Here is a 26,373-nt window from a genome sequence, read left to right as displayed (position 1 = left end):
TGGATAACCACAAGTACTTAAAACATTTAAGTGCCCGGATAACCACAAGTACTTGAAACATTCAAACACTTGAATAACCACAAGCATTTAAAAATTTCTGTAGAATTATCAATTTGAAGTAAGTTACCAGGCATATGTGGGAACAATTTGATCTTTAGGGAAACATTTCCTGTCATATATGATTACAGCAAGTATATATGCATTCATCAAAAAAATATACAATCAAGAATATTCTAGAAAACACATTTCAAGATTCAATTTAATTGAGGTTTATGCATAAGGATTTCACCATCTCTGCATCACAAATTCCACTTAGGAGAATTAATACTAAGACAATTTTCGCTCATAAAGTGGAATTCTTGAAAATGCTAAATGAAGAAACTTTCAATCAGAAAGAGCTTTTCGCTCACTTTCATTTAGAAGGCTACTTTGTCCCGTCCACTGAAGTGGGAAAAGTGAAAAATACTCAATCTTATTGACAAAGGTTTGAGTTTTTTCGAAAATGGTACGACCTTGCTAATCTGACAAAGTCCAACACTTTTAAGAGTTTGAAGCTAGTGATCTCTTGTATTCTTCCTTCACTTTGGATTGTCTTCCCGTGTAAATACTTCATCGGCCACAAGAGTCCAACACTAATTCTTAGCGGACTTTGTGAATCATTACCTTCACATTGTGGTCCATCTTCACGCTCTTGACAAACACTTTTGACTTTTCATTTCCATTGACAATTGGGCTTCATATCAACATTTTTCCACTCTTTTTTTCTCTCTATTTTTTTTCACTTTTCTTTCTGTTTTTTCCTCTCATTTTTCTATCATTTTATGGAATTTCCTCGCAACACATTTCCTTGCAAAAAATTTAAAGACTTATCAGACTCTAATTTTCATTTCGATTGGCTCATGAACAGTTTAGCACTTTGGCTTCTCGAGATCTTCATCTTCAACCGACGCTCTAGATTATGCCGATTTATCGTGGCAACTCATGTGCCTTGCCCCAGTGTTGAGGATGATCATCAACTGGGTGGGGAAATGAATTTGCAGGGCTCAATTGGGTTGTACAAAGGATAAGAGCGTGTACGATAGAAAAAAAAAATGCTCTTCATCATCTTAAGGTACTTAAATTCTCATTTGAGTTCATCTGCAACAAAGATACCCGAAGATTGATTCAAGTGGAGGCAAGAAAGTTCTATCCATTTTTCTCACCTTGTAATGTCAATTATACCTCCATTTTACCCTAATGTAGAGTAGTTCTTGACAGGAGTAATTTAAAAGAATTCTCCAAATACTCAGGCTCAAATGGTTTAAACAACGATTTACCTGCAGTGTTTAAGATAGAGAAATGAAAGGCTTCTCATCATTTCGGTGTGCATACCTTTCGCAAGAAAATGATTTACCTTGAGGACATGAAAATTTTCCATTCATCTCATTGTGTATAAACAAGGATTGTGTATAAGATAAGGTTTGCTTTTCATCATCCTGACACGTCTCATTTAGCAAACTCAAGTAATTCCACATCAATTCATTAAATTATGGGTTAATACCATGACAAACTCCAAACTGGTACATATGTGACAAATCTGCCCCAAACTAATTTTTTGATTACCGAAAGCCCCCAAACTGGTACACCTATGATAAATTTACCATCACTTTGTTTCATACGATACAAGGCACACATTGAAAAGAAGCAAAGAAAGAGACGCAGGAGAGGAATCGTCCACCCCAAAAAAAAAGATATTGACTGAAAACTACACACGATACACAATGGCGGAGGCACACTTTGCAAAAGGAAGACGACGAAGAATCATTCTCAATAGCGAAAAGTCATCCACTTATTTCAGATTTTCTTCTCTGCAACGTCCTATGATTTCCAGTCGCACCATCATCGATTTATGTTCAAGGAGTCCTCCGTAAGGCAATCACCGAGCACAAACCACAGCAGCCTTCCAGTCCTTGATGAAACCAGCAGCTCTCCACCGTGCCAAGTTATCGTCAACTTTCGCTGTCCAAAGCCTAGTTGCCGCTCTTACTGAATCGTAGCGCGATGGCCGCCTTACGACTATCATTGCTGAATTGTTGAACACCTTCGTCACCGCTGGGCGAACTCAAGCCATCGTCATAAATCGGCGGTTGTGCTGGAAGAATAAGTAACACTTTGATTTCGTTTATTTCGCGAGAAATGAATAATTTAGAAAACGTTTTCCTAAAACTGAGTGCTTAGATTTCTTGAAATAATTAGCCATTGGAAATTATTTTCCTTTTCAGCAAAAATTTATGTCTACATATATTCATGCAAAATGAAAATATTTTTCATTCATTCAAATTTATAAGCGATACAAGTTTAAAAAATATATTTTTCAAAGTATTCATTTTCTGCTGAGAAATAGTCTTTGTCTTGAGTTATTTTCCAATCAAACTCCCGGATTCCAATTCTTAAAATAGTTGATTCCATACATTAATTTTGTCGTGGTCTGATTCCTCAAATCAATGGAGTTGACGTTGAGATTTGCATGTTGGAACTTTAAAATCAAGAGAGGTTATTAGGTCAATTTGTTCTTGACTAATTTTGTGCTTATTTTAAGATTTGCATGTTGGAATATTGAGGCTTCCCATTTACACGCGGAACGTGTTTCCTGCCTTGATTATTCATGGTCACTCACTTCTCTGGGCACATCAAGTTTCGGTTATATTGTTTCGCTTGGTAATTGCACTGTCTTCCCCATGGTTGAAGCCAAGCAACCTTGGTATGGTAATTTCTTGTTATAGTTGCTCTGGGTCTTTCATGTGGTTCTATTACCTCATGCATGATAGGTGGTTTATCGCATATGTTCTTTAAGCATGATAGATTAGATAAACTTAGCTAGCTTAAAATAATTTGTCATTAAATCATATAAACAAATTATGGACAAAAAGACATATTTCAATGCATCGTGAAATTTATTAATATCACGTATATATTACATATAATATGTCACATGCATGCTTAGAACTTAAGGCACGTTCATAACTCAGTAGGGCAGTGCATGTTAATTTTAGAATTCATATAAGTAAAATGTCATTTAAACCATATAGATTGCATTTAGGTATAGAAATGATGGGTCTTATAATATGCATGTCACGTAGTGCGCGTCATTTAGTAAGCCGAACGTTTTAGGGTCAATATTTTAATGATAACATTATGTAAATTAATAAATGCATGTCATGCATATCATATAGTTTAATTCTTTATAAAAAGAACATACCAAAAATAACTAAGGTTGCATCATTAAGTCGTCTTTTAATAAAAGTCACTTTGGTTATGTTTAGTGTCCTAGAGTTTAGTCTTTCAACTAATAAAAAGAAAACACAAAAAATAGTCTCACGCGCAGTTAAATAATAGGGTTTATTTCATGATTAATCGTACCTTCATTTCATTAAAATTGCATATAGGTTGCATAGCATACATGTCATTTAAATTTCAGGTTAGTTCATTAATGCATCTTAGTTTAGAATTCACAGTCCTGTTATTTAAATTAGATCATGTTTGCAGCAACACTTTACTTGGATTTTTAATCAACTCATAATAGATTAGTAGCGACTCCCGAATAACTCGAATTGCATGTTTAAATTGATTAAATTAAAACCAAAAATTGTGATTAGCATGGCCTTGGAAAAATCTGTGCTATATAAGTCTCAAGGCTTAGTAATCTACTAGCTTTCTTTTTTATGGTTCATCTCGAGGGAGGTCGTGACAAGAGGTAATAACATCTAAAGCCTTCATGGAATATAAAGTTGGTAGTCTCAATTTAACTATTCAATATAGGTGAACTACACAATAGTTTCTTCAAGCAATCCAGCTATAAAAAATTTGCTTTGACCGGTCATATGGACAATTACAAAGCTAAATGCACACTTCTTCCGGGAATCGATTCCAAGAGAAAAAAAGTTTAATCTTGAGTAGATTTGGAATGATGCTTGTGCTTGAACACAAGGCAAAAGGATAATTAATGTTCACGTATCATTCAGGATCAACCTCGCCTATAGTGGGAAAATCCCGACCGAACGCTTATTTCGCGGTAGATCCGATGGACACCGCTTTCGAAAGATGGACGGGGAACTCGTGAATCTCGTCCATCCATGGGTTCTTCTCCTTCACCAGATCGACGGTCCTCAATGCCAGCCAAACTGCGCTGTTGCACTTGAATCCGGACCCGAAAGCGATTTGCCATGTCCTATTGCCTTTCCTAATCCTTCCTTTGGCCTCTGAGTAGGCCAATTCGTACCACAATGAGCTACTCGACGTGTTCCCAAATTGGTATAGAGTCATTCGTGATGGCTCCATGTGCCAATCAGTAAACTCGAGGTTCTTCTCTATCTCGTCGAGAACATCTCGGCCTCCGGCGTGGATGCAAAAATGCTCGAAGGCCAGCTTGAAGTTGTGAATGTACAGCCTAATTTTCATCTTGAACACCTTCCTCGCGACCGAGGTCGTGAAGAACAAGAGTTGCTCTGACATTGGGAGCACTAACGGGCCAAGGGTTGTGATGTTGGTCTTCACGGCTTCCTCGGCAACCGCCATCAAGTCCTTGGAGAGTGACACACCAATCTTCTTCTTCCCCTCCTCTTGCTGGAACACGCAGCCATAGCTCTTGTCATCCGAACCTTTGTGGGTGCGCACGGTGTGGATGAGCTGGTACTTGGAGCGGCGGCAGTCAGAGGACTGGTTGGAGTGGAGGATCGCTGCACCACCCATCCAAAAGAGGCAGTTCGAGATGAGCATCGACCGGTCATTGCCGAAGTGCCAGTTGAGAGTGATGTTCTCGATTCTCACCACTAGGGCATAAGAATTAGATTGTACCTAGTGATTGATTTATAAGAGAAGCAATAAGATTAGGCCTAGGTTTCATTTTCATGAGACCAAAATTAAATTTTCCTAGAAAGAAAACCTAGAAACTTTTGTACCTAGTAGATAGAACAGATAGTAAATTGAGCATGTACAAAGCTTATGTTCAAATCCGTTGTCATATATCGAATTCATAAATGCGAAAAGTCCTATTTTAACTCTAGCTATATTCTGTGCACAATGAATCTTGGATTGACTTATTTGTGGATCATTTTGTTCGACGTCATCTAGGTTTCGAGGGTTCCGAGTTCAAACCACTCACTAACTCCCACTTCCCAACCAACCAAAGCGTAGACTAAGGAAAGAAAATACCTGAAAGTTTTACTGTCTGCACATCCTAAATAAAGTTGGTTTTCTTTTTGTGTCATTATTCTAAATTTTTATGAAATGTTTTTGTCGCGACCGAACTCCCGAGCCCTTTTTTAAACAACATGCAAAAAAAAAGGGGGGCTCGCCTGGTACGTGCTAAGTCTAGGTTCGGGACTTAACTCGGGCTCTCCCAAGCCCATACCATATCGCGACTTAGGGTTTAAGTTTTTAACATGCAAGTGGTTTATATCGAAGAGTCGCCACTAATCGATTTGGGGTGGGTCGATTAGAAACCCAAATAGGGTGACGGGAGAATCACCCTATTCCAACGAACCAGAGATTAAATGAATTCGGGGACTTGGTTACACTAGTTGGATAACTAATGCCCTTTCGGTACCATTTTACCCTGTTCATTTCTGAAAACATTTATCAGGCAATTTGAATTGATTTTAGGACATTTCTCCTAACATGTGAGGTGATCAAGCGAGTGCATAATCAGAAACGATCAGCAGTCAGGAACACAACAATTCATGCAGCCTAAGGTTCTAACCTTAACTAAGTCAGATGACATTCAAAACACAACTCATGCAATTGTATTAAAAACATGCATAACAATACAACGGTAATAAAAACTAATATGCAAAATACTATCGCGCAACCTCAGGCTTGCCTAATTTAAACAAGACAAAAACTTACAAAATAATATCACATTAGATTAAAACAACAACAATATATCACACAAAATTTTTTTTTTTTTAAAAAATAAAATAAATAAATAAATAAAACAAAATACGAAATTTTTTTAATAAATAAAATAAAAAAAAGGAAGGAAAAAGAAAAAAAAAATTAATTAATTAATTTTTTTAAAAATAAAAAATAAAAAATAAAAAAAGCGGAACCGGACCGGGTCGGAACCGACCCGGGTCAACGGACCCGACCCGGGGCGTTGACCCGGGTCGGATCGGCTGAACCGGGTCGGTTGGGCTGACCCGGGTCAACGGATCCGACCCGGTCGTTGACCCGGGTCGGATCGGCTGAACCGGGTCGGTCCGACCGACCCGAGTCAACAGATCCGACCTGGGGCGTTGACCGGGTCGGGTCAACTGAACCGGGTCAGACCGAACCGACGGTCGCGGGCGCCGGAGAAAGCAGAAATCGGCCGCTCGCCGGCCTACCCAAGCCAACACCGCCCCCAAATCGGCTTCTGGGAACTTCACCGAGCCTCACCGGCTGCCTGGGGTCACCGTCCGACTGCCGCTCGCCGGCCGGCGAGGTAATTAAAAAACGGCCTCTTTGAGGCATTTTATCAAATAGACGGTGAGCAGCGCAAAAAAGGGGAATCCTGACCTGTTTTGAGGCCTCGCCGTCCTCGGGACACCCTTTCTTACATTTGACGACGATGCACGGACGGCGGGGGACGGCGGTATGGGCCGGGACTCGCGCGAAACGGCCGGCGCGGGTCCCGGCCAAACCGGGAGCAAAAACAGGGGAAAACAGAGCGGTTCGGGCCGGGGGGAGAGCTCACCGTCGACGGCGCGTCTGGGAGGCTTCCGGCTGGTCGGCGGCGTTGGCGAGGCGACGGGCTTCCTTCTCACGGCCTGAGGACTCTCAGTTCACTCTCTATCTCTCTATTTTCGCTCAATCTCTCCCTCTCCTCCGGTGCTCTGTTTTGGCCGAGAATGACCAATCGGTCGGGGACGTCGGCTCGGTGGATCGTTGGCGACTCTGGCTCGCCGGGGGCACTCCTGCAGCTGTGTTCTTCCACCTGTAAGCCAAAATATCGGAAAATTTTCACCCGATCTCTCTCTTTCTATCGGCTCACGCTCTCTCTCCCTCTGCTCTGTTTTTTCTTGAAAATGGCCGACCGGGGCTGCTTCCGGGGGTTGCCGGTCGGCTTGCTGGTGACGACGAGACCGGCTGGGACCTGTAAGACCCTCCGAGGCTTCTCGGTTTCTCTCTGATTCTCTTCGGCCTCTTTCGGACTCTCTCTCCCTTTCTCTCGAAATTCGGCCGACCGAGAAAAACCGCCCCTCTCTCTCTCTCTTCTGGCCTGTATAGACCGACGACCACGCTCACCCTCTGCTCCGTTGCGTCTGCTGACGACGGCCTGCACCGGCCTACCTGCCCCGCGACTTTCGCGGCCATGGCAGCCGGTGCAGAAAGTGTGCAGCAAAAGGAGGGGGGGCCGGTGCGCAGAGGGTGCGGAGAGACGGCCGAGAGGGAGATAGAGACCGGGAAATGGGGAATACGGACCGGCCTTAATGGCCGCTCCCCGTGGCGTGCTCGCTTGGGCCTCCTCTGACCAGATGACGACGATGAGGAGCGGCGCCGCCGTGCGTCACGCTTCGGTCGCGCACAGGGGAGAACAGGGGAGGAGAGAGCGACCGGCGCAGGGGGAAGGAAGGAAGGAAGAAGGGTCATGCGCCAGCCCAACAGGGGGGGAAAGAAGAAAAGAAAAGGAAAGCGGGCCGGGCCCACGCGAAGGGAAAAAAGAAAAGAAAAAGGGCCGGGCCCGGGGGAAAAAGGAAAAAAGAAATGGGCCGGGTCGGCCCAGCTCCAACCCGACCCGACTCGAATTTTTTTTTTTTAATTTTTGTTTAAAATTTAAGAAAATATGCTCTAATAGGCCCTATTAATGCACATATGCCTAATGTCTACATGCAATGCATTTAAATAGAAATATTTTTTTGTTTTAGGAATTAAAGAAAATTAATTCCTAAATTTTGTGTAATTAATTTTGGGCAAATTAAAAATAGGTGTCAACAGTTGCCCCTCTTTGAAGGTGAGCTCGCAAAGATTGAGCTCGCAGAGGTTACGTTCAAAGATAAAATGGCACCTAAATTTGGCCCATGCATGCTCGATGAATGCTATTTTTGGCGAGACTGGTGTCCCATTTTTATGATGCGATATAAGATGATGCATGCTAAAGCAAATAAAAACATACCTGGGGCTACTTACCTTGCCGAAGGGTAGAGTAATTCCAGATAGTTGATATTGTGTGTCGAGGACCCGAACCTGTCTTCGGTCGCCTTGACGGAAAAAATGGTTTGTCTAGGACCCGAACCTATCTTCGGTCGCCTTGACGGGGATTGTTTTTGTCTAGGACCCGAACTTTTCTTCGGTCGCCTTGACTGGGGAAATCGCTTGCCTAGGACCCGAACCTATCTTCGGTCGCCTTGACTGGATTTCATTTGTTTAGGACCCGAACCTTTCTTCGGTCGCCTTGACTGGGGGAAATCGCTTGCCTAGGACCCGAACCTATCTTCGGTCGCCATGACTGGATTTCATTTGTCTAGGACCCGAATCTACCTTCGGTTGCCTCGACTGGGAAAATCGCTTGCCTAGGACCCGAACCTTTCTTCGGTCGCCTTGACTGGATTTCATTTGGTCTGTCTAGGACCCGAACCTTTCTTCGGTCGCCTTAACTGACTGGATTTTGCCTGTCTAGGACCCGAACCTTTCTTCGGTCGCCTTGACTGATTTTTGTTTGTCTAGGACCCGAACCTTTCTTCGATCGCCTTGACTGACTGGATTTTGTTTTGACAAAGTACCTGGGGGTCCTCGCCCGAGGATTTGATGGTTTGCCTGGTGGGTCCTCGCCAGCAGTTCTTGAAAAGGCTCAAACGATGAGCACCTGGGGGTCCTCGCCCGAGGATTTGTTGGTTTGCCTAGTGGGTCCTCGCCAGCAGGTCTTGAAAAGGCTCAAACGATGAGCACCTGGGGGTCCTCGCCCGAGGATTTGATGTGAACATAGGGAGTCAGTTCCATGCTCAGAGGGTGAACAATGGGGTCAATTCAATGTTCAGTTGGTGAACAACGGGGTCAATCCGATGTTCAGAGGGTGAATAACGGGGTCAATCCGATGTTCAATTGGTGAATAACGGGGTCAATCCGATGTTCAAAGGGTACCATAACAATCGTAGGTACATGGATTTTTGGAATCGGCATGGGTAAAATGTACTTACCTGGGCACGTTCCTGCCTCTTAAGGGCGTGTCTCCTGTCAGACAAGTTTTTTTGTGCAAACACATACGCATTCATTGGAGAAATAGACAACTGAGGCTATTCTTGAATATCGTATGAAATATCTTGACCAGCTAGTCAAGATGCTTTTCTTTTTCAAAGGAACATCCGGTTACCTTCTGGGTAGTTTGAAAAGAAAACTGATGAAATACCTGGGATTTCTTACCCGGAGGTTTGATATATCATCTGCTGAATACCCGACCTTTTTCAGGGCATCTCTCTTGGAATGATAATGAGGGCTTCTCCAGCGCCCGAATTTTCGTGTTCTATCATTGAGGATTAGAACTTTGAGCTGCAAAAGCATGCTGTGTCAATTCCGCTTGGGGAACAGAAGAAATTTTTTGTGACATCTTTGGAGACGCTCCAAAGGGCATATGTTCTTTGAGTCTTTGAAGATATTTTACCTGTCAAAGAGAGTTAGCGCAAACATGCATGCATTCATCAAGGATAGACAAGCTAGGCTATCCCAGAATGTGTATTTGAAAGTTCATGCATGATGATTTTGCCATGTTTGCATCACCAAACATCCACCGAGGGTCAATCAAGACAATTTTCGCTTGGGATGTGGACTTCTCGAGATGCTGAACGAGGGATTCTCAGTCAGAAAGGACTTTCCACTCGCTCTCATTAAAAAGGGCTATTCGTCCCGTCCATTAATGCGGGAACATCGAAAACACTCAATCTGACCGTTATCACATCCGCAAGGGTCTGAGTTTTCTCGCAAGCGGTACGACGCTGCCAATCTGAGAGGTCTTCTTCAGGGTCGTAATGTAGGTTTGGTCAATGGCTTAATGAAGGTGACTGTCCAAGTCAAGGCCATGAAAGAAAATATTCTGCAATCATCTCCGGGTTTACAAGTCAAGAACCCTGCAAAACGAGATAGAAATAGTCTTGCTCGCACTTCCTCGAGCGTTGTTTATAAACATTTGAAATTTCACGTTAATTCAAGTGTCCTAGTCAGAAGAGACTTCATGAGGGACGTAACGTGGGCTCGGTTCACAGGTTGAGAAACGAAAGGATCGTTAGGCTCAAAAATGTGTGTAAGGGTGAGAGTTGGTGATCATCTTGGTATTGTCACCTGTCTTTTTCTTCATCATCAGGATCCTCTTGGACAACTCCCTGGATAATCCCGTGTTTTAGCATCTTTGATAACATTTTCTTAAGGAGCTTATGCGTCAAGCATTTTCCTGGATACCATTCTATCTCTGTTCCAATTGCTTTCTCAAGAGTAGTTTCGTCTTCATCTATCATGTGACAGATCTTTGTCAAGACAGAGTTCCTAAAGTAGGAATTTGTATCGAAGAAGAACTCAAGTTTAACCCTTTGGGGTCGTCTTTTCATCGTTTTTCTTCTTCTCCTTTTTCTTTTTCTTTATTTTTTATTCATGGGCATTGGCCTTGCTTTTACCAGGCACACTGCTTTTTCATGCCCCTAGTTTTCAGCATTTTATTGCTGCTCTTCTGGTGTTGTCAGGACTAGCCTAAATAAATTTGAGCAGAACAATGTTATTAGGCTCTTGGAGTCTTCATTTTGATTCGGTACTTTGGACCCTGATGCTCAAGCTGTAGTGACTTTTGCCTTGCCCCGGTGTAGGGGATGATCACCAACTGGGTTGGTACGAAATGAAATCGCCGGCTCAATTGGGCTAGCAAGGGATATAAGTGTATGGGATAGAAGAAGAACTGCTCTTCGTCATCCTAGGGCACTCAAATTATCGTGAGAGTTCACCTGCAATAATAACACTCAAAGATTAATGCAAGTGAGAGCAAGAAAATTCCTATTCATCTTTGTCACCTTGTGAGAGCTGTTGCAGCTGATGATCATAGAAAATTTTAGATATTACAAACTCCTCATCCTTCTTGTCTTGCTCATCACTGTTATCAATAAGATGTTGGCATTTTGGACAAGCTTTAGTTTGCTGCTTCTCTCTTGACAAAGCCCTCTTAGCCTCGACTGTCCGGCCGTCGATGGTGTGCTTGTCTTGGAAGACTCTGTCGAGGACCACCGGATCCGTGAAAACGACGAGGCCGAAGTCACAGGGGCGGTGATCGAAAAGGAGGGACGCTCTTCTTGCTCCCTCTGAATTTGAATTCTCCTTGTGATGCTGATTTACCTCAAGCTGCCCCAATGTGGGGTGGTTCTTGACAGGGGTGATTTAAAGGGAACCTCCAAGTGTATGGGCTTAAATGGTCAAGCAAGGGATTAATGGAAGTGTATGGGGCAGGGAAATGAACTGCCTCTTGTCATTTTGGCTACCGTACCTTATGCGAGAAACCCCTTTACCTTGTAGAAGTGGAACCTTTTCGCTCATCTTACATGGGTTTGGTACTTGAGAATGTGTATAGGCTAAGGATTGCCTCTCATCATCCTGACACACCTCGTTCAATACCTCGAAGTAGTTCGACACCATTCGTCGAATTGTCAAAATTTTCACAGGGAATTGGTGAATTAAACAGGTAAAATTACCATGCGAAATTCTTTCCAAAAGACATGCGATGCACTTGGAGGAGGGTTAAGCATTCATTTGCTTTAACATGTTTCCTCTTTCTTTTGATTCTTTCAACTCTTATGAGAAGAGTTTTAGGGAAAGAGATACTTACCTATGCTGCAGCAGCGACGAGGTAAACCTGTAAGGCAATAAGAAAGACCGTATTAATGAACGGCTCTTTGAGGGATAGGAATTGGGAACGATACAACATTACCCTTCGTGATTCCCCTCATTTGAGATTAAATTGACAACTCCTTGAGTTTCCTCGGATGTCGATAATTCTCTCCTAACAAAAACAGGAGCTTATGTTAGAAATGAGAGGATTGAGGGTAAATTGAGAACGATACAAATTACCCTTCTTCCATTTTGCCTTCAAAGCTAGCAGAGTCTTTTCTCCTCTTTACTTTGTTCAGCCTTCTTTGTCTCAATCTGCTCCTCCATATTCTAGGTCTCGAAGCTCGAATGAAATCCTCTATAATTAGGGGTGCTCCCGAATAGAGGGTTCTATTGTCAGCGGATGCTGTGTCAATGCGGCTCCGGTACGTCGGGGAGTTTCTCGGGGATCATAGGATTCCTGACATGCACAGGGTATGTGCAATTGCTTGCATGGGGATCTTCGCAGCAAAGCTAATCTCTACTTTAAAGGTCTTTGACGAACATGGGTATGACTACCATCGAGACTTCTGTGGTTGTCAGGATTTGCCTTGACGCCATTTTGTCATATGCAAAGTCCTTTCCAGCTGCTTGTACCATGAGTGTTCTTTACTCAATTTTATCCTATGTAAAAGGAAGAGATATGTCATTTCTATGCTAAAGTGGATGAACTTTAGGAACGAAATACACCCTTTTTGATGGACTGGGAGATCGCATGCCCCCTAGTCTACTCTTCCAATTAAGCACTTCTTCGTCATGTTTCATTCGAGAGGTCCCGGCATTGGTGCTCTATCCGGCTCGCTAGCACGTCAGAGTCTAGCATGTTCCCCAGTTCATCATCTGCAAAAGAAAAGGGATGGAATGTCATTTCCAAAATTTGTTAAGGAATTAGACATACCTTTTTCTTTCAAAAGGGGTAATCTTTTCTTGATCTGCCCCCGACTTTTGTACGAAATGATGTTTCGCTCATCATGGAGTCAAGGAATGCTCAGCATTCTCTTTGACTCTCTGGGGCTGATATCACCCACTGATAGTAATGAGATTTGCCCCATGCTTCATTTGAAGGTTGGATGATCTTCGCTTGGACTGCTCCTATCAGATGAGTTGGTCCGCGATCATTACCAGGGGCTAATGTGCTCTTCAGTTTGTGTCATTTCCAAATGTCCATTTCGTAATAATAAATCAAAAAGGAGTATGCTCTGAGACACGAAGTGAGCGCGTTAGAAAAACAAACAGGGCTATGAGCACGCATGCTTTTCCACTATTCTTTTTTGTCCTTTTGAAAAATGATAAAACATTTGTTTTATTTTCAAAAGCTTAGAAACAAGGAAGCATGAGGAAGCCCGGGCCTCAGAACACTTTCCTTTACATGGCTGGATATCATCAACGGGCCGGTTTGGGATACTTCCTCAGGCCCTCAAAACAAAACATTTGTAATTCTTTTGAATAGTTCAGGCGAATTACATTTGTTGGAATGGAAATTGCAATACTAAAATTCCAAGCATAATTACAAATTCAGAAAACTGGGAATCTTAGAAAACAACTGGGACTTTAGAAAGCAAGAAAAGCTCATACATAGGAGGATTCAAACTATTAAATATGCCTCTATTCTAAAGGAGGGAAATTGAGTCTACAGTTTACTCAATGACGACATCCGTGTCTCCTGCTTGATTGGGTGGTGCGTTGCGGAATGAAAACATCTTTGCATCCAGCAATTTCTGGACCTTATTTTTCAAGACAGCACAGTCATTGACGGAATGTCCCATTTCACCCAAATGATAGTCACATGCCTTGGAGGGATCGTAGTTGGGGAAACGCTCAGGATTTTCACGCTTTGGCTCTTTAGCAAGCAACCTCTTTTCCAGGAGAATAGGCAGGATCTGAGACATAGGCAAAGGGAGTGGCGTGAACTGCTTTTTGTTATTTCGCCTTTGGGGCGGCTTGCGGCCTGAGGCCGGTTGCTGTCCACTGCTCATCTGAATCATTGGGGAAGGACGAACGGTTTGGGTGTATGCAACATCCGCATCTGTCAGGGGTTCTTTCTCCTTCTTCATGCCGAGTTTCTTGCTTGTGGAAGTGGGGTCTGTAAACCACCCCTCACGCAATCCCATTTCGATTCGTTCACCCACAGGAACAAGACGATTAAGGGATTCAGCAGTGGCACCAACCAGACGGTGTCTGTATTCATATGGAAGAGACTTTATGAACAATTTCACTTGTTCATGATCAGTGAGTTGTGGGGTAACCTGGGCGGCCAAGTTTCTCCATCTGGTGGCATACTCTTTGAAGGACTCACTCTTCTTCTTCTCAGCGCGTTCCAGATCGTCACGAGTAAAGGTGACGTCGAGGTTGAATTGATAATGCTTGAGGAATGCATCAGCGGCATCATCCCAAGACTTAAAAGTATCCACATCCTTCGACATATACCATGTCAGGGCTGGCCCGGTCAAACTCGCTTGAAAGGTCTGAATCATGAGGGGTTCGTTGTCAACGTACTGGGTCATCCGCACATGATACATGTGCAAATGATGTCTGGGGCATGAGGTACCGTCATACTTCTCGAATTCCGGCATCTTGAATTTTTCTGGTACTTTGACCCGTTTGTATATTGACAGGTCAAGTGGGACAAGATTCTCGGGCCTTGTAGCGTTTCAAGATCTCCTCGACCTTTGCAAGGCGTTTGTCCCGTTCACATCATCGGTACGCTTCAAGTTCAGGCTTCCCGACAAGCAAGGGGAAGCGGATCGTCCTCTAGCGGGGGCATGTTGCTATCGCTGGCGGAGGTCTTGTCTTTTCCAGTAGACGGTGGTGGTAACACCACTTTAATTGCTGCAGGCGTGGGTGTGAGTTTGCCCTGAATGGATTCCACCTGTTTTGTGAGATTTTGGATCACATTGAAGACCATCTTTATCTCGTCCTCTATGTTGTTGAGACGGACGTTTTCTTCGGCCATTTTTTGTAGCTACCTGCGAAAACGCTGATATGAGTGAGTATAATGCCCAATAAAGAATCATTCTATTACTTAGTCATATTATTATTGCATATTTTCTTTATTTGCAAGGAAAAAATAAGTAAAAAGGGTTTTTATTAATATTAACATTACAGGCGGCGTCCCCGGGGTTCGAACCCCGGTCGCCTCGGACCGTGACGCTACATCCCCGGATACCACTGGGCCGAAGGCCGCGATGGTGTCATTAAGGGGCAAAAATTTTTATTTAAAGCATAAAAAAAACGGCCCGAGTTATATTAACATTTGTACAACCCATAAACATTTTTACAGGAGATAACCAAAATCCCTGAACATAATTACTAGGAAATATAAAAGACAGAGTCTTTTAACAAAAGGGTGCCCTTCCCAGATACTCATTTTATAAACGATGGGGAAATCACGGTCTCTCGGAGGCGCTTATTTTTACGGACAAGCTCTGCAATAAGCGTATCCCTGGTATATAGACTGCAATCAACGGGTGGCCTAAGAGTAACAAATCAATTGAATAAGCGTATCCCTGGTATCCGCAATAAGCGTATCCCTGGTATATAGACTGCAATCAACGGGTGGCCTAACAGTAACAAATCAATTGAATAAGTAGGCCGTATATATAAAAAAATGAGAAGGGATAGAATATATACCTTTCCTTGAACCATGGCAATCGCAACAACATGCACATGAGGAGTGAGGTTCGATTTCTATCTACACTGGCTCAGCAACATGAAGTTAAAAGGGTGCCTGACCGTTGCAGTCTCGCGTTGGTGTCAAGTCCTTTTAACCTCGGCCAAATCGAAAGGAATATCTTATAGTCACGCGAATATCGGCTAAAGATACTTCTTTACGATTTTTAGAAATAAATTTCGGGGAAAAGAAAGGCAACCTCTACATCGCGGGCTCGCGTTCGAGGTCGTATCTTTCTTAACACCATCCTAACATGCCCTATCGCGGCCCAGGTCCGGCAGCGTGGTTGTGTGTGCAACGGTGTAGTGCTAAATCATTAAAGCATGCACAACAAATTATAAACAATCAATTCGAACCTGCAAGACAAATAACACCTTAATGTCAGGATCATACCTGGAGTCCTTGCTGCCAAACAAAAATTATTTTGAACAAGATAAAAAATTTTGGCTTAAGTCCACTTTAAAAAAAATGCAAGTCCCCAGCGGAGTCGCCAGTCTGTCGCGACCGAACTCCCGAGCCCTTTTTTAAACAACATGCAAAAAAAAAGGGGGGCTCGCCTGGTACGTGCTAAGTCTAGGTTCGGGACTTAACTCGGGCTCTCCCAAGCCCATACCATATCGCGACTTAGGGTTTAAGTTTTTAACATGCAAGTGGTTTATATCGAGGAGTCGCCACTAATCGATTTGGGGTGGGTCGATTAGAAACCCAAATAGGGTGACGGGAGAATCACCCTATTCCTACGAACCAGAGATTAAATGAGTTCGGGGACTTGGTTACACTAGTTGGATAACTAATGCCCTTTCGGTACCATTTTACCCTGTTCATTTCTGAAAACATTTGTCAGGCAATTTGAATTGATTTTAGGACCTTTCTCCTAACATGTGAGGTGATCAAGCGAGTGCATAATCAGAAACGATCAGCAGTCAGGAACACAACAATTCATGCAGCCTAAGGTTCTAACCTTAACTAAGTCAGATGACATTCAAAACACAACTCATGCAATTGTATTAAAAACATGCATAACAATACAACGGTAATAAAAACTAATATGCAAAATACTATCGCGCAACCTCAGGCTTGCCTAATTTAAACAAGACAAAAACTTACAAAATAATATCACATTAGATTAAAACAACAACAATATATCACATAAAAAAAATTTTAAAAAAATAAATAAATAAATAAATAAAACAAAATACGAAATTTTTTTTATAAATAAAATAAAAAAAAAGGAAGGAAAAAGAAAAAAGAAAAAAAATTAATTAATTAATTTTTTTTAAATTTTTTTTAAATTTTTAATTTTTTTTTAAAAAAATAAAAATAAATAAATAAATAAAAGCGGAACCGGACCGGGTCGGAACCGACCCGGGTCAACGGACCCGACCCGGGGCGTTGACCCGGGTCGGATCGGCTGAACCGGGTCGGTTGGGCTGACCCGGGTCAACGGATCCGACCCGGTCGTTGACCCGGGTCAACGAATCCGACCCGGTCGTTGACCCGGGTCGGATCGGCTGAACCGGGTCGGTCGAACCGACCCGAGTCAACAGATCCGACCTGGGGCGTTGACCGGGTCGGGTCAACTGAACCGGGTCAGACCGAACCGACGGTCACGGGCGCCGGAGAAAGCAGAAATCGGCCGCTCGCCGGCCTACCCAAGCCAACACCGCCCCCAAATCGGCTTCTGGGAACTTCACCGAGCCTCACCGGCTGCCTGGGGTCACCGTCCGACTGCCGCTCGCCGGCCGGCGAGGTAATTAAAAAACGGCCTCTTTGAGGCATTTTATCAAATAGACGGTGAGCAGCGCAAAAAAGGGGAATCCTGACCTGTTTCGAGGCCTCGCCGTCCTCGAGACACCCTTTCTTACCTTTGACGACGATGCACGGACGGCGGGGGACGGCGGTATGGGCCGGGACTGGCGCGAAACGGCCGGCGCGGGTCCCGGCCAAACCGGGAGCAAAAACAGGGGAAAACAGAGCGGTTCGGGCCGGGGGGAGAGCTCACCGTCGACGGCGCGTCTGGGAGGCTTCCGGCTGTTCGGCGGCGTTGGCGAGGCGACGGGCTTCCTTCTCACGGCCTGAGGACTCTCAGTTCACTCTCTATCTCTCTATTTTCGCTCAATCTCTCCCTCTCCTCCGGTGCTCTGTTTTGGCCGAGAATGACCAATCGGTCGGGGACGTCGGCTCGGTGGATCGTTGGCGACTCTGGCTCGCCGGGGGCACTCCTGCGGCTGTGTTCTTCCACCTGTAAGCCAAAATATCGGAAAATTTTCACCCGATCTCTCTCTTTCTCTCGGCTCACGCTCTCTCTCCCTCTGCTCTATTTTTTCTTGAAAATGGCCGACCGGGGCTGCTTCCGGGGGTTGCCGGTCGGCTTGCTGGTGACGACGAGACCGGCTGGGACCTGCAAGACCCTCCGAGGCTTCTCGGTTTCTCTCTGATTCTCTCCGGCCTCTTTCGGACTCTCTCTCCGTTTCTCTCGAAATTCGGCTGACCGAGAAAAACCGCCCCTCTCTCTCTCTCTTCTGGCCTGTATAGGCCGACGACCACGCTCACCCTCTTCTCCGTTGCGTCTGCTGACGACGGCCTGCACCGGCCTACCTGCCCCGCGACTTTCGCGGCCATGGCAGGCCGGTGCAGAGCAGAGCAAAAGGAGGGGGGCCGGTGCAGAGAGGGTGCAGAGAGACGGGCCGAGAGGGAGATAGAGACTGGGAAATGGGGAATACGGGACTGGCCTTAATGGCCAGTCCCTGTGGCGTGCTCGCTTGGGCCTCCTCTGACCAGATGACGACGATGAGGAGCGGCGCCGCCGTGCGTCACGCTTCGGTCGCGCACAGGGGAGAACAGGGGAGGAGAGAGCGACCGGCGCAGGGGGAAGGAAGGAAGGAAGAAGGGCTGGGCCGGGCCAGGCCCAGCTGCGGGGGGGGAAAGAAGAAAAGAAAAGGAAAGCGGGCCGGGCCCGCGCGAAGGGAAAAAAGAAAAGAAAAAGGGCCGGGCCCGGGGGAAAAAGGAAAAAAGAAATGGGCCGGGTCGGCCCAGCTCCGACCCGGCCCGACTCGAATTTTTTTTTTTTTAAATTTTTGTTTAAAATTTAAGAAAATATGCTCTAATAGGCCCTATTAATGCACATATGCCTAATGTCTACATGCAATGCATTTAAATAGAAATATTTTTTTGTTTTAGGAATTAAAGAAAATTAATTCCTAAATTTTGTGTAATTAATTTTGGGCAAATTAAAAATAGGTGTCAACAGTTTTAAAACTACCGGACACACTATCAACATAAAATGGCCTGCTATTCACTAGTGAACCTAATAAAATTTCTATTACCCAACTTATATCTAGCATTTCGTTCGTCGATGAAAGTTTTCTGTCCTTGTTTGCTTGGATAACACTGAGGGTGTTGTTCATAAAAAGTTCCTATTATCAAACTTACACTTTGAAGAATAGAAAAAGAGAGAGGAAAAAAGAAACCAAACCTGCAATAACTGCTTCGCAAGGTCGATAGAAATCACTCCAGCGCTGCAACCCATCCCACCAAGATTGTAGCTTGTCACATTCCCTCTGAGCTTGTAGTGGTTCACGATCATCGACGAAAGCGATGGCGTCGGATTGAACAAGCTACTGTTCACGACGAGGATCCCTATGTCCTTGGCCCTGACCCCAGTCTTGGCCAGCAGCTGGTCGACTGCCACGAACATGACGGCCTCAGCCTCCGCCCGTGCTTCTGCCATGCACAGGTTCGGTGGAACCCGGAGCACGGCATCAGGCAAGTAAGTCTGCTGCCCAAGGCTGGACCGCTTGAGAATCCGCCGCTGGAAAGCGAGGTTCTCCTCGGTGAAGGTGGTCGTGAGCTCTGGCCGCTCCATGAAGGTCTCGCGGGTGCATATCCAGGCCGGGTCGGGCTTGTAGCAGGCGAAGTCGACGAGGTAGACTTTTCTGGGTCGGGTCATGAAGTAGAGAGTGACCAGGAACACCATGAGGGTCGAGCAGAGCACGACGGTGACGAGGTTGAACCTGAGTTGGTCTCATAGCTGGGCCACGTCTCGGGCCGTGAGGGTCGAGAGGTGGGCGGAGGAGATGCCGAGGAGTGGCACGAGGAGTAGATGCATGGCTTTGGAGATGAGGTAGTGGTAGCCGAGCTTCACGTACTTGAGCTTCACTGACAAGAGGAAGTTTGGGAGTTTGTGCTTCGATGGTCTGTTCGAGTCATGGCTTCGGGGTTCGACTGAGAAGGGGACTTTCTGATCTGGGTTTTGTCGACTGATCTGTTCTTGTGAGTCGGCCATTTCTGCGGAAAAGACAAGATTTTTGCAGCTTGTGTGTCTTCTCCAGAGGGTTTCCCGAAGAATAGCGAAGGACGAGAAGTTGGTGCTTCAAAAGCAAACGGAGGGAAATGGGAGAGAGAGAGAGAGAGAGAGTGAGAGTCTTAGCAGTGCATGGGGAAGATTGGGGAGTGTTTGGGGTGGATTTAAAGAGAGTGCGTGGGGAGCGTACAGGAGTTATTAATACCCGTATTGCTATGATTAATTTAATTATCATGTGATAAAGTGGAAAACGATTTTTTCTTTTATCTTGATAGATCCTCTCGCGAGGGAATCGATTTGATGATTTGGAAACCAATAATTGAGACACAGAAGGTGTGCGAAATCGGATTGAGAACTCTATCGATGGATAAGGTTGCAACGTGTCCCCATTCCGGGAGGACCCTCAATATGGAGAGGCTATCATGGGCTGAAACCTATGTACTCCCGAAATTGTTGTGTACAAGTATACTTGCTATCAAAATACAACGAAAAGAACATGTTGCGGTGAAAATGTGCTGAATACTAATTTAGAAGAAAAATAAATTTGCAAACATGAGTAAAAATTTCTCTCTCGAGTGTATACTGATTAAGGATGAATATGCTATCTATTCTCGATACATATATAGCAAATAAAGCATACCCTAAAGAGAACAAAATATCAAATGCCTGATTAAATATAGCAGCAAATCAAAATTCCTTTTTGTTAAAAAATTCCCTAAACTCGATAATCTAGACAAAGAAGATAACGAAAGTATATTTAAATTTTTATACTAGAATATCCATCATACCACGATATCTTCTTGAAAACTCTTGCCTAAATCTTCATCAAATTCCCTTGTCCCGAGCTCGTTGACTATGTTTCTAGCTTATCTAAACGCCCCAGAAAATTTCTCGGCAATCACGTTCGCATTAGAATATATTAATATTTGAAAACTCTTCTTTTCATGAGAAAATTGATTTAATAATGAAGGTGTTAAGGTGTATATAAAAAATGAAGCTCGCAGGTGGGTGAAAGGTATATAAGAAGTCCAACCTCTAAGTCGCATATACCAACTTAAAACTAAGTATTTATTAAAGTTTGACACGAAATTGACTTTATATTTTAACCATATCCACTACATATTAAAATTATATTTTAACAGTGCCAGAAGAAATTATAACAGGTTTTGTTAACAAATTATTCAAGTGTAGCAATTAAAAATACTACAAATGATAAAACCGCATATATACACATTTTGAAAATTTGAAACAAACACGTTTCAAGAAATCACCTGCTTCAAATATAAAAATTTACATTTCAAAAGTACAATCAAAGATTGTTAACATGTGCCCAGGGAAACTTATTGACATTTTTCAATTTCATAGTAAATTCTCATATAATTTTTTTTTATTGTCATGTAATTCACAAAAAGTAGAGTATATTTTAGAGGGAGAGAGAGGATGCAACTACTCCAATCGACAATTAATTGGCCAGACAAGTAGTGGGCATTGAATAGTTTGACAACGGAGGAAACAGCCACGTCATCACTGGTTTGACATGCGGCCGAGTGAGCCAAAGCGTAATAATTTCACGCAAGAGGGGCAGCAGGTCCACGTGTCGATTGGTACCGTAGGAATGCCGAACTCCGAGACCCTTCCTTCCCTCCCAAGTCGGGATCGACTCTTTATGGATGTAAATGATTCGGTTTGGTTCGATTTTCTTGAAAAATCGAATCGCTAGAGTTGTATCTTTGTACCGAATCAAATTTTGCTCGAATTGAAAAATTGATTTTATTCGGTTCGATTCGATTTTCGGTTTTTTTTTTTTTTCGGCTTTTTATTCACAGCTTGGTTTTTCGGTTTTGGGTCCCTCTTCTTCCTCCTCCTCGTCTCCTTCGTCCTCTTCTCCTTCTTCTTCATCGTCATCCTCTTCTTCCCCCTGACTACCATCTTCTTCCTCATCGTCATCTTCGTCGAAATCCTCATCGCCGTCGCTATCGTGGGTGGATCTGGAGCGACTGGGGGCAGCACCGTCGGGGTAAATCTTGGGATCGTGAACGAGCAAGGTGCTGAGCCCATTGTGGAGACGGATAAGTTTATGGAGCCGTCGGTCATTGGGCGACTTGATGACGCCGTCGTCCGGCGAGAATGCAGGAGGGAGCCCCATGGTTCAGCACAGTCAAGGCCTGGTCAGGTCTTCTCTCTTGCTTTGCGTGTGGAGAGGAAGAGAAGCAAAGGGTCTGTCGGGTGAGGGAAGAGGAGGAGAGAGAATGAAGAAGAAAAGGGGAAGAGAGAGAGAGAGAGAGAGCGAGGGATACAGGAAGAGAGAGAATAAAGCAGAAAGGAAGAGAGAGAGGGGGATAGAGGAGAGAGAAAAGTAAGTGAGAGGACGGCTACTGACAGTGAAAGCGAGTAGAGAGAGAGTGTACGCGAAAAGAAAAAAACAATACAAAGTAATAGAGATCCGATCGTATCCGATCCGAATCAAACCGACCTATCAACTAACCAAAGGTTTTTACTTATTATCCTAACCAAAACCGAAATTGAACCGAAAATTCACGAATTTTTGATTCGGCTCGGTTCGATTTCGGCTTCGGCTTCGGTTCGGTTTTTGACACCCTAGGTAGGTGTACCTTGGTTAGGCTGGCCTTCCCAATGATTGAACGAAGAGCCTAAAGCATAATCGATATTTCATTCTACTCTACCGGCCCACATCTTACAAAAAATGTGCTAGATGCTAGTGCGGGTTTCCTTTTCCGTCGAACATTTTGAAGTCTATCCGAGAAAATCCTAACGTATACGGCATGGAATCTATCCAAACCGGAGTTGGTTTGGTAATCATGCACCCTCACCGGTAGGAATGCTACAATGGGGGTACTATGTTGTGGAACGATGCATGATTACCACCCCCATCGAAATTGATTGAGATTAGAAGTTTGATCACGTAAACAATGATGCCTCTCTTGACCGCATCCATCATGTGCTCATGGGTCGTAGTCATGGGACAAGATTGCAAAGTTAGGTTTGGGTAGGGAAAAATTGTAGAATCGATTCTTAACGTTTTGGCCATTGGTCAATTCACGACTCAGCTACTATTTTGATAAATTGAGTCTTTGATAGTTTGCGAAAAGATGTTCGATCGAGTCATAGACTAGATTTCCAATGTTGAAAATCTAATCGATTTTATGGTCCGCGGCTACACGGCATTAGAGAAAGGCTATGCGAGAGACATATGTTAATGTTTAGATTATTAACTATGAAATTACTCCAAAATAAAAATTAGGACATAACTAATTTCCGTGAACAAATGCCAGTTCTTGGACTTGATTAAGAGGTCACTTGATATGATCCTATCATCAACGAATTAGAATTAGGGTTTTTGATTTATCAAAGTAATTAAACACGAGAAAACTTTCTTAAGCCACAATGGGTATCTAGTGTACTCGAGAAGTAAAAAACAATGCTTGTTAGAAAAGAAATTTGTCAAGGATTGTTTTTCCTTTTTCCCTTGATAAGCATCTTTTAGCCCTAAGTAGGATTTTAAAAGGCTTAAAGGAGACAGAAGGAACTTTCCCATACGATGGATTCAGGTAAATCCCTCCTTTATGAATGTAGTTGAACTAAATTATATTGGCATTTAACTCATATCATAATGGGTTGAAATGCAAGCACAAATTATACTCGAACCATCAAATTGCTCATTTTGTTTTTTTTCCAAAGTTCACATCGAAAATTTTAAACATGAAAATTAATAGGGTTACTACTACAAAAAACCCTAAACTGGTACACTTGTGACAGACTTACCATAAACTATTTTTTTGACCACAAAAAACCTCAAACTGGTACATCTGAGACAATTTTATCCCGAACTATTTTTTTGACCACCAAAAACCCCAAACTGGTACACATGTAACAATTTTACCCCAAACTAATTTTTTAATATTGTATTTTATTTTTTTCGAATTTTTTTAGTTTTTCTTTTCTTTTCTTTTTCCTTTCCTTTTTTTTTTTCCTTCAACTTCAACCTCTGGCAGGTCGCCGATCTGGTGACCGGCTAGAGGCGGGGGCAGGTGAGGTCGGCCTCGCCGGCCGCTGGCGAGGTCGACCTCACCGTTGCTGGGCGAGGCCGACCTCGTCGACAACTAGCGAGGTCGGCCTTGCCCCACCCCTAGCGAGATCGGCCTTGCCCACCCCTGGCGACGGCGGGGCCGACCTCGCCGTTGCCGGCGAGGCCGACCTTGCCCACCCCTGGCGAGGTTCGACCTCGCTAGTTGCCAGCGAGGGGTCGTCCTCGCCGTCGCTGGTGAGGTTTGACCTCGTCGCTTCTGGGCGAGGCTGACCTCACTAGTTGTGGCTGGGCCGAGCCTTGCCAACGACGGCGAGGATGACCCCTCGCCGGCAACTGGCGAGGTTGAACCTTGCCAGGAGTTGGGCAAGGCCGACCTCGCCGGCCAGAGGTTGAAGATGAAGGGAAAAAAAAAGAAAAGGAAAGGAAAAAGAAAAGAAAAGAAAAGAAAAACTAAAAAAATTCGAACAAATAAAAAATAATATTAAAATATTAGTTCGGGGTAAAATTGTCATAGGTGTACCAGTTTGGGGTTTTTGTTGGTCAAAAAAATAATTCGGGGTAAAATTATCACTTATGTACCAGTTTGGGGTTTTTTGTGGTCAAAAAAATAGTTTTGAGTAAATCTGTCATAGGTGTACCAGTTTAGGATTTTTCGTGGTATTAACCCAAATTAATATTATGTCCTCTCTCTCCCCCACTCATTTGGCTCATTTATTACACCTCACCTCAGCTGCCAACTTGCCATCACATCCCTCCCATTGTGGTGCTATTTAGCCCCCATGAGTCATCCCCGAAAGGTCGCACTTGTCACCATTTCTCTATCGCTCCCTCCATCAACGAGGTAAAGGGGTTTGTGGTGATTGCGACCGTCACAATTGGCAATGTCCACGACGTTGGCCTTTGAGCTTACGGCTTATGACCCGACGTTGCAAGCTCTAACCCTAGGCCAAGGAGCCCTTACCTGAGAGAGAGAGAGAGAGAGAGAGAGAGAGAGAGAGAGAGAGAGAGAGAGAGAGAGAGAGAGAGAGAGAGAGAGAGAGAGAGAGAGAGAGAGAGAGAGAGAGAGAGAGGTCGCGACCCTCTTCTTTTTTGTCGAAGGAAGGTAATGCCTAAAGATGAGCCAACGGCCCTCAATTAGGCGCAAACTCTTCCAAGTTCTTATCTTGCTCAACGTTGGTTTTCATTTTAAAGTTCGATTTAGGCTAAGGGATTTAGTGTGAGACAGGAGTCGCCGCTATCCTTTCGGGGTCGGCTAGAAACTAAGCGAGACACGAGAGTTTGTCTCATTTCCTACATAACCAGAGATTATCTAGGTTCAGGGACTTGATTACGCTAATAATTTAATTAGTACCCCTTCAGTATTTCTAACTTGGTGGGATTGTTCATCTAAGTGATCAAATGGGTTTCTTTATAAATTATGAGCCCTGAAGGTCCTTCGAGTCACTACTTGCTCAAGTAATGTTCTTTAAAGGTTTTAATGATCCCATACTTGTCCTAACCAATTTAAAAAAGAAAAATGAACAAGCAATGTACTGAAATTGCAGGAAATAAGCACCTAATTATTGAAAACTTGAAGTAAAAGTGTAGATATAAATCATGATACTAGTCGAGCAAAGAATATTATATTGCCTTGTTATAAGCCTCAAAATATGAACCCCCATAAGCTTGATCCAATACTAACTTGGGCAAAAAATATTACATCGCCTTATTATAAGCCTGGGGACATGAATCCCCATAAGCTTGAAGCTAAAGGCCATTTCTAATTCTAGATTAAGGTGAGCCTAAATTCTACTCATTTTATTAAGGATGGTGATGCCAATAAACTAATCATTCATTAAGAGAGTGATCCTAAGTCTAAATTGGTTTTATTCCTTAACTAGCCCATATTAACTAAACACTAAGCAATTTGGTTACTAATTCCTATATTTATTAACTGAACTAACCTAATTGTTTGTAAGCTAGGCTAATGAACCTAATACTATCCACCATGGACCGCCACCTCCTAGCTTCCGACCACAGACTGTCGGTCTTCGACAATTACATCCACCACAGGAACATGCAATCACTCAACTCAAATAATTAACAAGTTCACCAAATCAACCATCAATCAAGAATTTTGGGTTTGGTCCGATAATTTGACATTAATCATGCAATTCGATTGCCAATCAACTAAGGGGTTAATTTATTAATGCTAAGTGATCATTAACCCCTACTTGCATTTCGCACAGTAGTAGACCAAGTTACTAGCACCTAATTAACATATAATCCCCATTCCTAATCTACCCGCAGAAGAATCATGCGTTGATAATCAAAATAAAGGGAAATCAACCATCATTCATTCACAAGCAAGGTCACATTGTCATGCAATTAGGCCAATTAGCCTCAGAAATCACAAAATCAATTAATTGACAAAAAATGGCAACTTCTCTATTTTCCCTTGATTCTGACTAATTAAGTTTTAATCCAATTAAGGGCCTTAATGACCTCTGATTTAAGAAATTC

At 43.6% G+C, this 26,373-nt stretch overlaps 1 protein-coding gene across 1 annotated transcript; it reads right to left on the bottom strand.

Moving 5' to 3' along the window:
• Positions 1-3,757: 3,757 nt before the first annotated feature.
• On the bottom strand, positions 3,758-20,031 carry LOC115669729 (3-ketoacyl-CoA synthase 2-like). Its single transcript, XM_056311595.1, has 2 exons — positions 18,996-20,031; positions 3,758-4,833 (listed from the first exon to the last, which is right to left on the bottom strand). Exons 1-2 carry the CDS (start codon positions 19,494-19,496, stop codon positions 4,042-4,044), a joined length of 1,293 nt encoding a protein of 430 aa, XP_056167570.1. The 5' UTR covers positions 19,497-20,031; the 3' UTR covers positions 3,758-4,041.
• Between the last annotated feature and the right edge of the window lie 6,342 nt (positions 20,032-26,373).

This window comes from Syzygium oleosum, unplaced genomic scaffold (assembly GCF_021117445.2).
Source record: "Syzygium oleosum isolate NSW1041296 unplaced genomic scaffold, Sole_v2.1 Sole_v2.01, whole genome shotgun sequence".
Lineage (NCBI taxonomy): Eukaryota > Viridiplantae > Streptophyta > Magnoliopsida > Myrtales > Myrtaceae > Syzygium > Syzygium oleosum.
Note: the sequence above shows the minus strand (reverse complement) of the source record. Positions and strands in the feature narration are given on the sequence as shown.